Source organism: Ranitomeya imitator, chromosome 8 (assembly GCF_032444005.1).
Source record: "Ranitomeya imitator isolate aRanImi1 chromosome 8, aRanImi1.pri, whole genome shotgun sequence".
Lineage (NCBI taxonomy): Eukaryota > Metazoa > Chordata > Amphibia > Anura > Dendrobatidae > Ranitomeya > Ranitomeya imitator.
The window spans coordinates 77,168,919-77,183,342 of record NC_091289.1 but is presented as its reverse complement, the minus strand read 5'-3'; the positions used below and the strand labels follow the sequence as shown (position 1 = coordinate 77,183,342).

At 43.6% G+C, this 14,424-nt stretch overlaps 1 protein-coding gene across 3 annotated transcripts in view; it reads right to left on the bottom strand.

Moving 5' to 3' along the window:
* SERHL2 (serine hydrolase like 2) overlaps positions 1 to 14,424 on the bottom strand; it is a 219,513-nt gene that overhangs the window by 94,941 nt on the left and 110,148 nt on the right. For all 3 annotated transcript variants that reach the window (XM_069737104.1, XM_069737107.1, XM_069737106.1), the window contains exon 7: positions 10,440 to 10,514. In XM_069737104.1, coding sequence (XP_069593205.1) covers positions 10,440 to 10,514 — 75 coding nt within the window. The remainder of the gene's footprint in view (positions 1 to 10,439; positions 10,515 to 14,424) is intronic.

Sequence of the window (14,424 nt, the reverse complement as noted above, 5' to 3'; positions counted from 1 at the left end):
GGGTGAAGCCACCCCCCCTGGGCTAAACTACCACTCCCCCTGTCCCTGCAGATCAGGTGAAATGGGAGTTAACCCTTTCACCCGGCCTGCAGGGACGCGATCTTTCCATGACGCCGCATAGGCGTCATGGGTCGGATTGGCACCGACTTTCATGACGCCTACGTGGCGTCATGGGTCGGGAAGGGGATAAAGTGGAAACGGCTTCCCTTGTCATTCTCTGTGCCGTGATGGGGTGGATCCACAAACGGCGTCGGCGCAGACGCATGATGCGCTGTCTCTCTCGCTCTTTCTCAAGAACAATTGTTTTCAATCGATTCGCCTCCACGATGAAATCCACGTTGTTCTGCAGAATCTTCGCAATAATGCCGTCCATCTTGCTCTGTATCTTGCTCCTCTCCAACCTGTCACTGATGGGCTGCGGGAACACTGTATATATAGTTTTCAGTGGGCCAATCACTTTTTTAGCTTGTCAGGGGGCGTTTTCAAAAACCGGATGGAAAACCGGACGAAACGGATGACAACCGGATGAGATGGATCCGGTTTTCTGCCGGATCTGGACACCTGATCCGGCAGAAAACCGGATCCGTCTCATCCGGTTTTCACAAAAAAAAAGCCAGATCCGCTGCTGCGGCGCGACAGCGGAACCAGCGTGCGGCGAAATACCTGATGTGTGAAAGTAGCCTTAATAAACTTCTTGAATGTAGTTTTGAGCACCTTGAGGGGTGCAGTTTTTAGAATGGTGTCACACCTGGGTATTTTCTATCATATAGACCTCTCAAAATGACTTCAAATGTGATGTGGTCCCTAAAAATAAAATGGTGTTGTAAAAATGAGAATTGCTGATCAAATTTTAACCCTCAACTCCCTAATAAAAAAAATGTTGGTTCCAAAATTATGCTGATGTAAAGTAGACATGTGGGAAATGTTACTTATTAAGTATTTTGTGTGACACATCTGTGATTTAACCCCTTCATGACCCAGCCTATTTTGACCTTAAAGACCTTGCCGTTTTTTGCAATTCTGACCAGTGTCCCTTTATGAGGTAATAACTCTGGAACGCTTCAATGAATCCTAGCGGTTCTGAGATTGTTTTTTCGTGACATATTGGGCTTCATGTTAGTGGTAAATTTAGGTCAATAAATTCTGTGTTTATTTGTGATAAAAACGGAAATTTGGCGAAAATTTTGAAAATTTTGCAATTTTCACATTTTGAATTTTTATTCTGTTAAACCAGAGAGTTATGTGACACAGAATAGTTAATAAATAACATTTCCCACACGTCTACTTTACATCAGCACAATTTTGGAAACAAAATTTTTTTTTGCTAGGAAGTTATGAGGGTTAAAATTTGACCAGCGATTTCTCATTTTTACAACGAAATTTACAAAACCATTTTTTTTAGGGACCACCTCACATTTGAAGTCAGTTTGAGGGGTCTATATGGCTGAAAATACCCAAAAGTGACACCATTCTAAAAACTGCACCCCTCAACGTGCACAAAACCACATTCAAGAAGTTTATTAACCCTTCAGGTGCTTCACAGCAGCAGAAGCAACATGGAAGGAAAAAATGAACATTTAACTTTTTAGTCACAAAAATGATTTTTCAGCAACAATTTTTTTATTTTCCCAATGGTAAAAGGAGAAACTGAACAACGAAAGTTGTTGTCCAATTTGTCCTGAGTACGCTGATACCTCATATGTGGGGGTAAACCACTGTTTGGGCGCACGGCAGGGCTTGGAAGGGAAGGAGCGCCATTTGACTTTTTGAATGAAAAATTGGCTGCACTCTTTAGCGGACACCATGTCACGTTTGGAGAGCCCCCGTGTGCCTAAAAATTGGAGCTCCCCTACAAGTGACCCCATTTTGGAAACTAGACGCCCCAAGGAACTTATCTAGATGCATAGTGAGCCCTTTAAACCCCCAAGTGCTTCACAAATTGATCCGTAAAAATGAAAAAGTACTTTTTTTTCACAAAAAAATTATTTTAGCCTCAATTTTTTCATTTACACATGGACAACAGGATAAAATGGATCCTAAAATTTGTTGGGCAATTTCTCCTGAGTACACCGATACCTCACATGTGGGGGTAAACCACTGTTTGGGCACATGGTAAGGCTCGGAAGGGAAGAGCGCTATTTGACTTTTTGAATGAAAAATTATCTCCATCGTTAGCGGACACCATGTCGCGTTTGGAGAGCCCCCGTGTGCCTAAACATTGGAGCTCCCCCACAAGTGACCCCATTTTGGAAACTGGACCCCCCAAGGAACTTATCTAGATGCCTAGTGAGCACTTTAAACCCTCAGGTGCTTCACAAATTGATCTGTAAAAATGAAAACGTACTTTTTTTTCACAAAAAATTTCTTTTCGCCTCAATTTTTTCATTTTCACATGGGCAATAGGATAAAATGGATCCTAAAATTTGTTGAGCAATTTCTCCCGAGTACGCCGATACCTCATATGTGGGGGTAAACCACTGTTTGGGCACACGGCAGGGCTCGGAAGGGAAGGCGCGCCTTTTGACTTTTTGAATGGAAAATTAGCTCCAATTGTTAGCGGACACCATGTCGCGTTTGGAGAGCCCCTGTGTGCCTATGCATTGGAGCTCCCCCACAAGTGACCCCATTTTGGAAACTAGATTCCCCAAGGAACTTATCTAGATGCAAACTGAGCACTTTAAACCCCCAGGTGCTTCACAGAAGTTTATAATGCTGAGCCATGAAAATAAAAAATAATTTTTCTTTTCTCAAAAATGATTTTTTAGCCTGGAATTTCCTATTTTGCCAATGGTAATAGGAGAAATTGGACCACAAATGTTGTTGTCCAGTTTGTCCTGAGTACGCAGATACCCCATATGTGGGGGTAAACCACTGTTTGGGCGCACGGCAGGGCTCAGAAGGGAAGGCACGCCATTTGGCTTTTTAAATGGAAAATTAGCTCCAATCATTAGCGGACACCATGTCGCGTTCGGAGAGCCCCTGTGTGCCTAAACATTGGAGATCCCCCACAAATGACCCCATTTTGGAAACTAGACCCCCAAAGGAACTAATCTAGATGTGTGGTGAGCACTTTAAACCCTCAAGTGCTTCACAGAAGTTTATAACGCAGAGCCATGAAAATAAAACAAAAAATTTCTTTTCTCAAAAATGATTTTTTAGCCCGCAATTTTTTATTTTCCCAAGGGTAACAGGAGAAATTTGACCCCAAAAGTTGTTGTCCAGTTTCTCCTGAGTTCGCTGATACCCCATATGTGGGGGTAAACCACTGTTTAGGCACATGCTGGGGCTCGGAAGTGAAGTAGTGACGTTTTGAAATGCAGACTTTGATGGAATGGTCTGCGGACGTCACGTTGCGTTTGCAGAGCCCCTGGTGTGCCTAAACAGTAGAAACCCCCCACAAGTGACCCCATTTTGGAAACTAGACCCCCCAAGGAACTTATCTAGATATGTGGTGAGCACTTTGAACCCCCAAGTGCTTCACAGACGTTTACAACTCAGAGCCGTGAAAATAAAAAATCATTTTTCTTTCCTCAAAAATGATGTTTTAGCAAGCAATTTTTTATTTTCTCAAGGGTAACAGGAGAAATTGGACCCCAGTAATTGTTGCGCAGTTTGTCCTGAGTATGCTGGTACCCCATATGTGGGGGTAAACCACTGTTTGGGCAGACGTCGGGGCTCGGAAGTGAGGGAGCACCATTTGACTTTTTGAATAAAAAGATTGGCTGGAATCAATGGTGGCGCCGTGTTGCGTTTGGAGACCCCCTGATGTGCCTAAACAGTGGAAACCGCTCAATTCTAACTCCAACACACCCCTAACCCTTATCCCAACTGTAGCCGTAACCCTAACCACAACCCTAACCCCAACACACCCCTAACCACAACCCTAACCCCAACACACCCCTAACCACAACCCTAACCCCAACACACCCTAACCACAACCCTAATTCCAACCCAACCCTAACCCTAAGGCTATGTGCCAACGTTGCGGATTCGTATGAGATTTTTCAGCACCATTTTTTGAAAAATCCGCGGGTAAAAGGCACTGCGTTTTACCTGCGGATTTACCACGGATTGCCAGTGTTTTTTGTGCGGATTTCACCTGTGGATTCCTATTGAGGAACAGGTGTAAAACGCTGCGGAATCCGCACAAAGAATTGACATGCTGCGGAAAATACAACGCAGCGTTTCCGCACATAAGTGTTTCCAGCCATGGCCGATGATATTGCAGCATCGGCCATGGCTGGATTGTAATATTTCACCAGTTGTTTAGGTGAAATATTACAAATCGCTCTGATTGGCAGTTTCACTTTCAACAGCCAATCAGAGCGATCGTAGCCACGGGGGGGTGAAGCCACCCCCCTTGGGCTAAACTACCACTCCCCCTGTCCCAGCAGATCGGGTGAAATGGGAGTTACCCTTTCACCCGATCTGCAGGGACGCGATCTTTCTGTGACACAGCATATGCGTCACAGGTCGGATTGGCACCGACTTTCATGACGCACACGCTGTGTCACAGGTCGGGAAGGGGTTAAGGGCATGAAAATTCAACGTAAAAAAATTGCGACATTTTCCAAATTTTCGCCAAATTTGATTTTTTTCACAAATAAACTCAAGTCATGTCAAGGAAATTTTACCACTAACATGAAATACAATATGTCGCAAGAAAACAATGTCAGAATCACCGGGATCCCTTGAAGCGTTCCAGAGTTATAACCTCATAAATGGGCAGTGGTCAGAATTGTAAAAATTGGCCCAGTCATTAACATGCAAACCACCCTTGGGGTAAAGGGGTTAAACTTATTTTTTTTGTTTTTTTCATATTTTTTTTTTTACTTTTGCCATGCTTCAATAGCCTCCATGGGAGGCTAGAAGCTGGCAAAGCCCGATCGGCTCTGCTACATATGAGCGATGCTCAGATCGCTCCTATGTAGTAGAATTGCTGCATTGCTATGAGCGCCGACCACAGGGTGGTGCTCACAGCAATCCGGCGTCAACAACCATAGAGGTTTTCAATAGACCTCTGGTTGTCATGCCGACGCATCGCTGACCCCCGATGGCCAGAAGCGCTAGTTAAACGCCGCAGTCAGCGTTTGACAGCGGCATTTAACTAGTTAATAGCAGCGGGTGGATCGCAATTCCACCCGCCGCTATTGTGGGCACATGTCAGCTGTACAAAACAGCTGACATGTCCCGGCTTTGATGCGGGCTCACCGCCGGAGGCCGCATCAAAGTGGGGGTTCTGACCTTGGACGTACTATCCCGTCCGAGATCAGAAATAGGTTAACAGTACTAAAAAGGGAAGAAAAACAAAGAAAACTAATCTATTAGATTAGTTTTCTTTGTTTTTGTTTGTTTTTCTTGGTTTAATACTAATTTTGGATTATCAGATATTATACTTTCTACAGTACTAAAAAGGATAGAGGTAAATATGGTGAGGGGGTGATCTTTCCCTTACTCACACTACCTTACCCTAAGTTCGACATGGCGCCCCCACTTGACGACGGCTCTCCCTTTTGACCATAGGAGGGGAACTAACAAAGAAACACCATCACCAACACCGATAATATCTAAAGTGCTAATGTGCTTGAAAGTGCTCAGCCAAAGACTGCATCAGTATATTCTTTTAAAGTTTGATATACCAAATTATTTCAGGATTAATTTCTTTGCAGACCCTAATTACTCATGAATAAGGTGCATTTGTGAGCAATATCAGAGAGAAAAAATGGATATGATTTATTCTCCAGTGTTAATTACTGTAGTTCTGGTACAAACATCTGAGTTAAATAGAGACACACCTGTGGATGTATTTTAATGCACACCTCAAGCACACTGCTTCTTTGTGTATAATCATGGGAAAGCCTCAAGAAATCAGCCAAGATATGAGAAAGAGAATTGTGGACTTGCACAAGTCTAGCTCATCCTTGAGTACAATTTTAAAATACCTGAAGGCGCCTCATTTAACTGTACAAACAATTATATGCAAGTACAACCTGTTAGAATCTGTTTAGTTTGTGACTATCCACCATTTTCTTGTGGAGTTCTGGCTGCTGGTATTTTACCTCTGGTGCTGGGTTTGTCTTGGGTCAGATGTTTGTATCACTCTTTATTAACCAGCACCTGCCTCCCAATCCTTGCTGGACAACAGTGTAATCTGCTTGAGCTCTAGCTTGATGCTTTGCTTTGTGATGTGTGTGTGTTATTTGTGCAGTGCTGGTACCTCTGGTTCTGGTAGCCTTAGTTTCTGTTTTCTATTGGTTTCTACAGCCTTCTCATTGTTTTCTATTAGGAGGTGACCCGTTTTTTGTACCCGGTCCTTAGTTCTTTTAGGGAACCACCTTGGTGGGTCTATTCGCAAGGAATGGGTCGCCCACTCCATCGTAGGGTTTCAGCCTAGTCATAGTGCAGGGGCAGTTTTCCCCCTTCTACCTTAGTCCTGTGTTGCAGATGCGTAACACAAACAAGATGGGAATGTCCAGCCATCATACTGCTCAGGAAGAAGACGAGTTCTGTTTCTCAGAGATTAATGTGCTTCAGTCCGACATGTGCATATCAACCCAAGGACAAAAGCAAAAGACTTTGTGAAGATAATCGCGAAAGCTGGTAAGATTGTGTCAATATCGACAGTGAAACACGTACTGTATCAACATGGGATGAAAGGCCACTCTGCCAGGAAGAAGCCATTACGCCAAAAGAAACATAAAAAAGCTGGATTAATATTTGCAAATGCACACATGAGCCTTAATCTTTGGAGACATGTTGTGTGGTCTAAAGTTGACCTTTTTGGGCATAATAACCATCGTTATGTTTTAAGGAAAAAGGGAGAAGCCTGGAAGCCTAAGAACACCATCTCAACTGTGAAACACAGGGGTGGGAGCATCATGTTGTGGTGTTGTATTGCTGCAGGAGGGACTGGTGCATGTCACAAAATAGATGGCATTATGAGAAAACCAGGATTTTTTGGTTGCTTACTGTAAAATCTGTTTCTCGGAGCCTTCACTGGGGGGACACAGGAAACATGCTGCTGCCACTAGGAGACTGACACTATGCACAAAAAAGTTAGCTCTTTCTCTGCAGTATACACCCCACCAACTGGCACTAAGTTAATTAGTGAGAAACCTGTAGAATAGAAAGATAATAAAAGATAGAAAGAAAAACAACAACAGACAACTTAAACTGTAAAAATAGAGCTGATAAATATGGGAGGGTGCTGGTGAACCGCCCAGGAGGCGCCCACTGCCCGGGTACAGTGAGCGCTAATCTCAGGGGGAGGGAGGCACTCTGTTCTTGACCCAGTGGGCGTCCAAAATTGCCATTCTTATCCAGCGAGCAATCGTAGCCTTGGAGGCCGGCAGGCCTCTTAGCGCACCATCAGGAATGACGAAAAGAGTGTCCGTCTTTCTAAGTGGGGCGGTCCTAGCAAGATAGACCTTCACTGCCCTGACCAGATCCAGCTTGTACAAAGAACACTCCAGAGGATGAGGACAAAAGGAAGGGAGAACAATGTCCTCATTTAGGTGAAAAGCGGATACCACCTTAGGAAGGAAAGAAGGTGGAGGCCGTAAAACCACCTTATCCTGGTGAAACCACCTTATCCTGGTGAAGAACCAAGAAAGGGGGGGGCGACAAAAAAGAGCCGCCAACCCTGAGACGCGGCTGATGGAGGTGATGGCCACCAGAAACGCCAACTTCCAAGACAGAAAGGACAGGGAAACCTTTCGAAGCGGTTTAAACGGAGGATTCATCAGAGCTTCCAGAACTAAATTGACGTCCCAGGGGTCCACAGGTGTCCGGTACGGAGAGGCCACATGTGTAACATCCTGAAGAAAAGTTCTGACCTGAGAACAGGATTATAAATTCTTCTGGAAAAGAATAGAAAGTGCTGACACCTGGCCCTTTAGCGAACTAAGGGCAAGACCAGCGTCAAGTCCCGCTTGGAGAAATGCCAAAACGGAAGCGAGAGAGGACATAGGCGGGATGAGATTAGACTCACATCAGCCCAAATAGGCTTTCCAGGTCCGATAATAGACCCTGGAAGATGACGGCTTCCTAGCCTGGATCATGGTGTGAACCACCCGATCTGAAAAACCGGATGCTCTCAGGACCGCGGTTTCAACAGCCACGAGAATTCTAGTGGCAGATCAGTCCTTGGGACAGAAGATCTGGTCTGTCTGGGAGTCTCCAGTGGGCGTCCACAAGAAGTTTGACGATGTCTGCGAACCAAGACCTTCTGGGTCAATTCGGTGCGATCAGTATCATCAGCACCCTCTCCACCTTAATCTTCTTCAGCAGCCTGGGAAGAAGGGGAATGGGAGGACACAGATAGGGGAGCGCGAACTGCGACCAGGAAATAGCCAGAGCATCGGCGTGCCCACCGCGAGAGGATCGCGGGACCTGGAGACGAACCGTGGAACCTTCCTGTTCAGCCTGGACGCCATGATGTCCACATCTGGAGCTCCCCATCGAATGCAAATCTGATGGAAGACCTCCTGATGCAGGGACCACTCCCCTGCCGCGAGACTCTCGCGGCTGAGAAAATCGGCGGCCCAGATGTCCACGCCGGGAATATGCATTGTGGATATCGCCAGAACAGTCGCCTCTGCCCAGAGGAGAATCTTGGCTACCTCAGCCATCGCCAAGGTACTCCGAGTCCCTCCCTGGTGATTGACATATGCCACCGCCGTGGAAATGTCCGTCTGAACTCTGATTGGCAGACCCCTGAGAAGCCTTTCCCAGTGACGGAGGGACAGAAGGATGGCCCTTATCTCGAGGACGTTTATCAGTAGAGAGGATTCCTGTGCTGACCAACGTACCTGGACAGTCAGGTGGTGAAACACCACGCCCCAGCCAGGAAGGCTGGCGTCCATCGTCACCACCTTCCAGTGAACGGGAAGGAAGGACCGGCCCTGGAAGATGAGGTGGGATGACAGCCACTAATTGAGAGACCATCTGACTTGGAGAGAGAGACGAATCGGACAATCCAGAGAGAGGATAGACCTGTCCCACTGCGAAAGGATGGCCTGCTGAAGTGGTCCTGAGTGGAACTGAGCAAAAGGGATCACTTCCGACGCTGCTACCGTCCTCCATAGGATCTTCATGGCTGAGCAGGCCTGGTGATCCGATCACCTAAACACGCTTCTGTGTTAGGGGCTGGGGTCCTGCCAACTAGACGTATGAGGACATGGGGTGGCAGTACATGCCGTACTCACAGTTTCTGCGTGGGAGTACAACAGTAGTGACTATTCACACTGTATTCCTCCGGGAATCTGAAAGGAAACGACGCACACGGAGGTAGATATGGGTCTAATGAAAGACCCGTGTCCACCTCCTACTGACACTAAGCTAAAACTGATTAACTTAGTGCCAGTCGGTGGGGTGTATACTGCAGAGGAGGAGCTAACTTTTCTTGTGCATAGTGTCAGCCTCCTAGTGGCAGCAGCATACACCCATGGCTCCTGTGTCCCTGAATAAAGCGATAGAGAAAGAAGATTATATGGCAATACTGAAGCACAATCTCAAGACATCAGCCAGGACGTTAAAGCTTGGGCGGAAATGGGTCTTCCAAATAGACAGTGATCTGAAGCATACTGGCAAAATGGTAATAAAGTGGCTTAAGGATAACAAAGTCAATGAATTGGAGTGGCCATCACAAAGACCTGATCTCAATCCTATTGAAAATTTATGGGCAAAGCTGGAAAGGCAGGTGAGAGCAAAGTGACCTACAACCCTGGATCTGTTACACCTTTTTTTAATTCTTTTTTAATAGGAGGAATGGGCTTAAAATCCAACCAACTATTGTGAGAAGCTTGTGGAAGGATATCCCAAACGTTTGACCCACGTCATTAAGTATAAGGGCAATGGTACCAAATACTAATGAAATGGATATAAACTTTTGACTTGGCAGTAAGTAATAAAAATACCTTAAAATATTCTCTTTCATTATTCCGGCATTTGGCAAATATTAATAATTATGGTAATCCTAATTGACCTAAAATGGGAAAGGTTTATTCTGATTTCATGTCAGATATTGAGAAAAACATGCATGTGTATTTTTATACAGTGTATGTAAATTTCTGGTTTAGACTACATAGAGAAAAAAAAACATGCTGTCAAAAAATATTGTGGTAAAAAGGACCAGATATGCAGTGCAAGGGGAAATAGCATTAGCTGTGCATCTACACTGCATTTTCTTCTGCTATAAAACACCCAATTTGACAGATTTAATAAAAATTTACATTTCCAGTAAAACAACAATTTAAAAAAAGCACATTTTGTTGCATTCTGTTGACCGTAGTTGCTCCATTATTATTTGTGGAATTATATGTATAATTTGACAACTGGTTTTTAAATTCCCCTTTTCAATACCGTATATTCTTACACAGTCTGATCGTATCTACACAGTAGATGAACTAAGCTCCATGTTAATTAAAACCGATACTTACAGAACTAATAGGGAAAAATCCATAAGAATCCAGGAGTATTAAAAGCTGAACGGTCTCCGGAAACACGGAAGCAAACTATGAATGAAAGAGAAGTTAATAATTGTAAATTTAAAAGAATTGCTTTAACTTCCTAAACAACAATTTATCTCTGTTTAAAAAAAAAAAATCACCTTTGTTCTCAAGAATGGAGCCTATAGCTATGTGCGCACGTTGCAGATTTCCAGCAGAACTGCAGCTTTTTTTTTTTCCACGCAGAAACGCTGCAGTTCCGCAAGTGATTTACAGTACAATGTAAATCAATGGAAAAAAAATGGAGGTCAATGTGGGGTCCATTATTCTGTATGGAGGACTATGTTGGGTCCATTATTCTGTATGGAGGGCTATGTGGGGTTCATTATTCTGTATAGAGAACTATGTTAGGGCCCATTATACTGCGTGGAGGGCTGTGTGGGGATCACAGTGGGAGCATCATACTGTGCGGGTAGAGAAATTCACTGAGGAGGTATCATACTGTGTCGGGGGGGGGGGCGGGCACTTTTGTTGGCATCATATTTTATCTGTACTTATTAATTCAAGGTTTTTTATCCTTTGTTATTTCATATTTAAATAAGGCCATTGGGCCATATGCTTTTTAATGCTCTTACATAATATATTATTATTAATCCACTATGCCCCATTTGTGATTGTGTTTAGATTATTGTAAGATATATTAATTAAAATGCACTTTGTTCGTGTGACAAACCCTTTAAGTTTTTTTCCATATGAAAAGGATCATATTTGATGATAGGGAAAAACTTACTCAATTGCAGACATTTTTTTAATAGATATCAAGGTTAGCCAGCAATTTTGTTCAAGCTTTTTATTTTGGCCTTTCTGTGTATTTGAGTTTGGCATCCCTGCTTGAGAGCCTATAAGCACAGCTCTGAAGCTGGCTGGATCCGTCAATCTCCCGTGCCCCCATGTACTTCTGATGCCGCAGAGGCAAAGCTGCCTGTGGCAGCAGCATTGGAAGGCGCACAGTTCAGAAGCAGAGGAGCAGCCATGCCACTGGTCTGAACGGTCAATCTTCAGGAGCACACAACCCTTGGCAACCGTGAAGACAATAATCTGCTGAACAAAGAATATTAGACTACCCCTTTAACACTTGGTATGTTAAATTATTTTAATATATTAAGAAAGTAAAAAAAAGAAAGAAAACTTCAGAAATTATTTAATGAAAATTAGCAAAAATAACACCTTTATGCACATTTATTTTGTCTTTTTGACATCTATTTGCACTTTGCTCGACAAATGGGAGTTACTTTGTAGAAGTAGAAGTGGATTAAAACACGACAACATACACAAAATATTACCATAACCTAAGCAAACTAATAGCTGATGAAAAGTTAAATAAAAGTGTCTAAAGATGTCAAATTTATCACCCAGTGTAAACCAATGTGAAAAACTGCTGCAGATTAAATTGTGAAAATGCTGAGGATTTGCTGCACATTTCACCCTTTCCATCACAAAGGCTAAAATCCGAAATGCAATCTGCAGGATAAATTGATATCTTGCTTACAGTCCTTCATTACACAGGCACAAAATGCTGCTACAGTAATACCTAGTGGATTATGCATATATCCCTAGACAACCAGATGTTGCATGCTCCTTATAGGGGTTGTCTGGGCTGACTGTGGGCATTACATTTCACTATATGTGACTGCATACAGCGGTTTAGTGACAGTGTGCGATGAGCACATGACCTCATTAGTGTTTTGGATAGTTATAGTCACATGCTGACTAGACTCATCGACCTCTCTAAGTTGTCTTCTACTAAGAGAACGCACGAGTCTAGATGGCACATGACCACAAATATGCAAATCGTTACAAAACAGGTTATAATGGAGTATCGTGACGATGTGCTGGTCACCCACACACACACACACAATTCGGCAGTCTCATAGAGTGACTTCAGATTTTTACACCCATTTAACCCCTTTCTGACCTCAGACGGGATAGTACATCCGAGGTCAGAACCCCCGCTTTGATGCGAGCTCCGGCGGTGAGCCCGCATCAAAGCCGGGACATGTCAGCTGTTTTGAACAGCTGACATGTGCCCCCAATAGCGACGGGTGGAATCGTGATCCACCCGCCGCTATTAACTAGTTAAATGCCGCTGTCAAACGCGGCATTTAACCAGCACTTCCGGTCAATGGGCCGGAAATGAGCGCATCGCCAACCCTGTCACATGATCAGGGGTCAGCGATGCGTCAGGATAGTAACCATAGAGGTCCTTGAGACCTCTATGGTTACTGATGCTGGCCTGCTGTGAGCGCCACCCTGTGGTCGGCGCTCATAGCAAGCCTGCAATTCAGCTACATAGCAGCAATCTGATGATCACTGCTATGTAGCTGAGCCAATCGAGTTGTGCCAGCTTCTAGCCTCCCATGGAGGTTATTGAAGCATGGCAAAAGTAAAAAAAAAAAGTAAAAAAAAATGTGAAAAAAAAAAATATATATATATAAACGGTTAAATCACCCCCCTTTTGCCCCATTCAAAATAAAACAATAAAAAAAATCAATCCTACACATATTTAGTATTGCCGCGTTCAGAATCACCCGATTTATCAATAAAAATAAAGGATTAACTTGATTGCTAAATGGCATAGCGAGAAAAAAATTTGAAAAGCCAGAATTACATTTTTTTGGGTTGCCGTGACATTGCATTAAAATGCAATAACAGGTGATCAAAAGAACGTATCTCTGCGCAAAAGTGGTATCATTAAAAACGTCAGCTCGGCACGGAAAAAATAAGCCCTCACCCGACCCCAGATCACGAAAAATGGAGACGCTCCAGTTGTTGGAAAATAGCGCTTTTTTTTTTTTTTTTAGCAACGTTTGGAATTTTTTTCACCACTTAGATAAAAAAGAACCTAGTCATGTTTGGTGTCTATGAACTCGTAATGATCTGGAGAATCAAAATGGCAGGTCAGTTTTAGCATTTAGTGAACCTAGCAAAAAAGCCAAACAAAAAACAAGTGTGGCATTGCACTTTTTTTTACAATTTCACGGCACTTGGAATTTTTTTCCCGTTTTTCAGTACACGATATGGTAAAACCAATGATGTCGTTCAAAAGTAAAACTCGTCCCGCAAAAAATAAGCCCTCACATGACCATATTGACAGAAAAATAAAAAAGTTACGGCTCTGGGAAGGAGGGGAGTGAAAAACAAGAACGCAAAAACGGAAAATCCCAAGGTCATGAAGGGGTTAATACATCCATGATATAGGAGCATTACATGCAAAGAAAAAAAGAAAAGGAGCACCAAGTGTGTTACCCTCAATATAAGACACAGCGAACAAAGGATTGTATATGCTCATCTAACTGGGTTGTGACCTGGCACAACTCCTTACATTGACCCACACGCCGGTGGGGAGAAACGTAATCACACCAAACAGGAAAAAGAGCAGTGATTGGCAGAGCTGCCACAGAGTGAAGATAAGGGGGTATGTCCTCTGGATCCATAGACATAGAACACGTTCTGTTGTGTCAGAGTCAATCTGACTTCCATGAATGGATAAGGGTGAGAGAACAGAAAATACACCCTTGTCTTCACTCTTTGGCAGCGCCTGGGCATCATTGCTCTTTTTCTCGTTTGCTTTGAATGGGAGCGTTACAGGAATACATGATCTGGATAAGGATTTTGCATTTCATGCCTATATCATCTCCTCAGCTGTCATGTATAAACTCCTTCAACCGAGCAACTAAATAAAGGAGGCAAGTAAAATACTGATTGTTAGGAGGTAGGATTGTTAAAACCTTCTATTTATCAATTACCAAGGTTTTAGAGGACAGAAAACAAGAAACAAATATTTTATACTAATTAAAACTTGACTGAGGGTCTAAGGAAGCGCAGGAGTTAAGTTGGTAGTCCATGGAGGGGCTAGTCTACCTAACCTTATCTGTGTGGTTGGGTGAGATGAGCCCAAACATAAACCCCTGTTGCT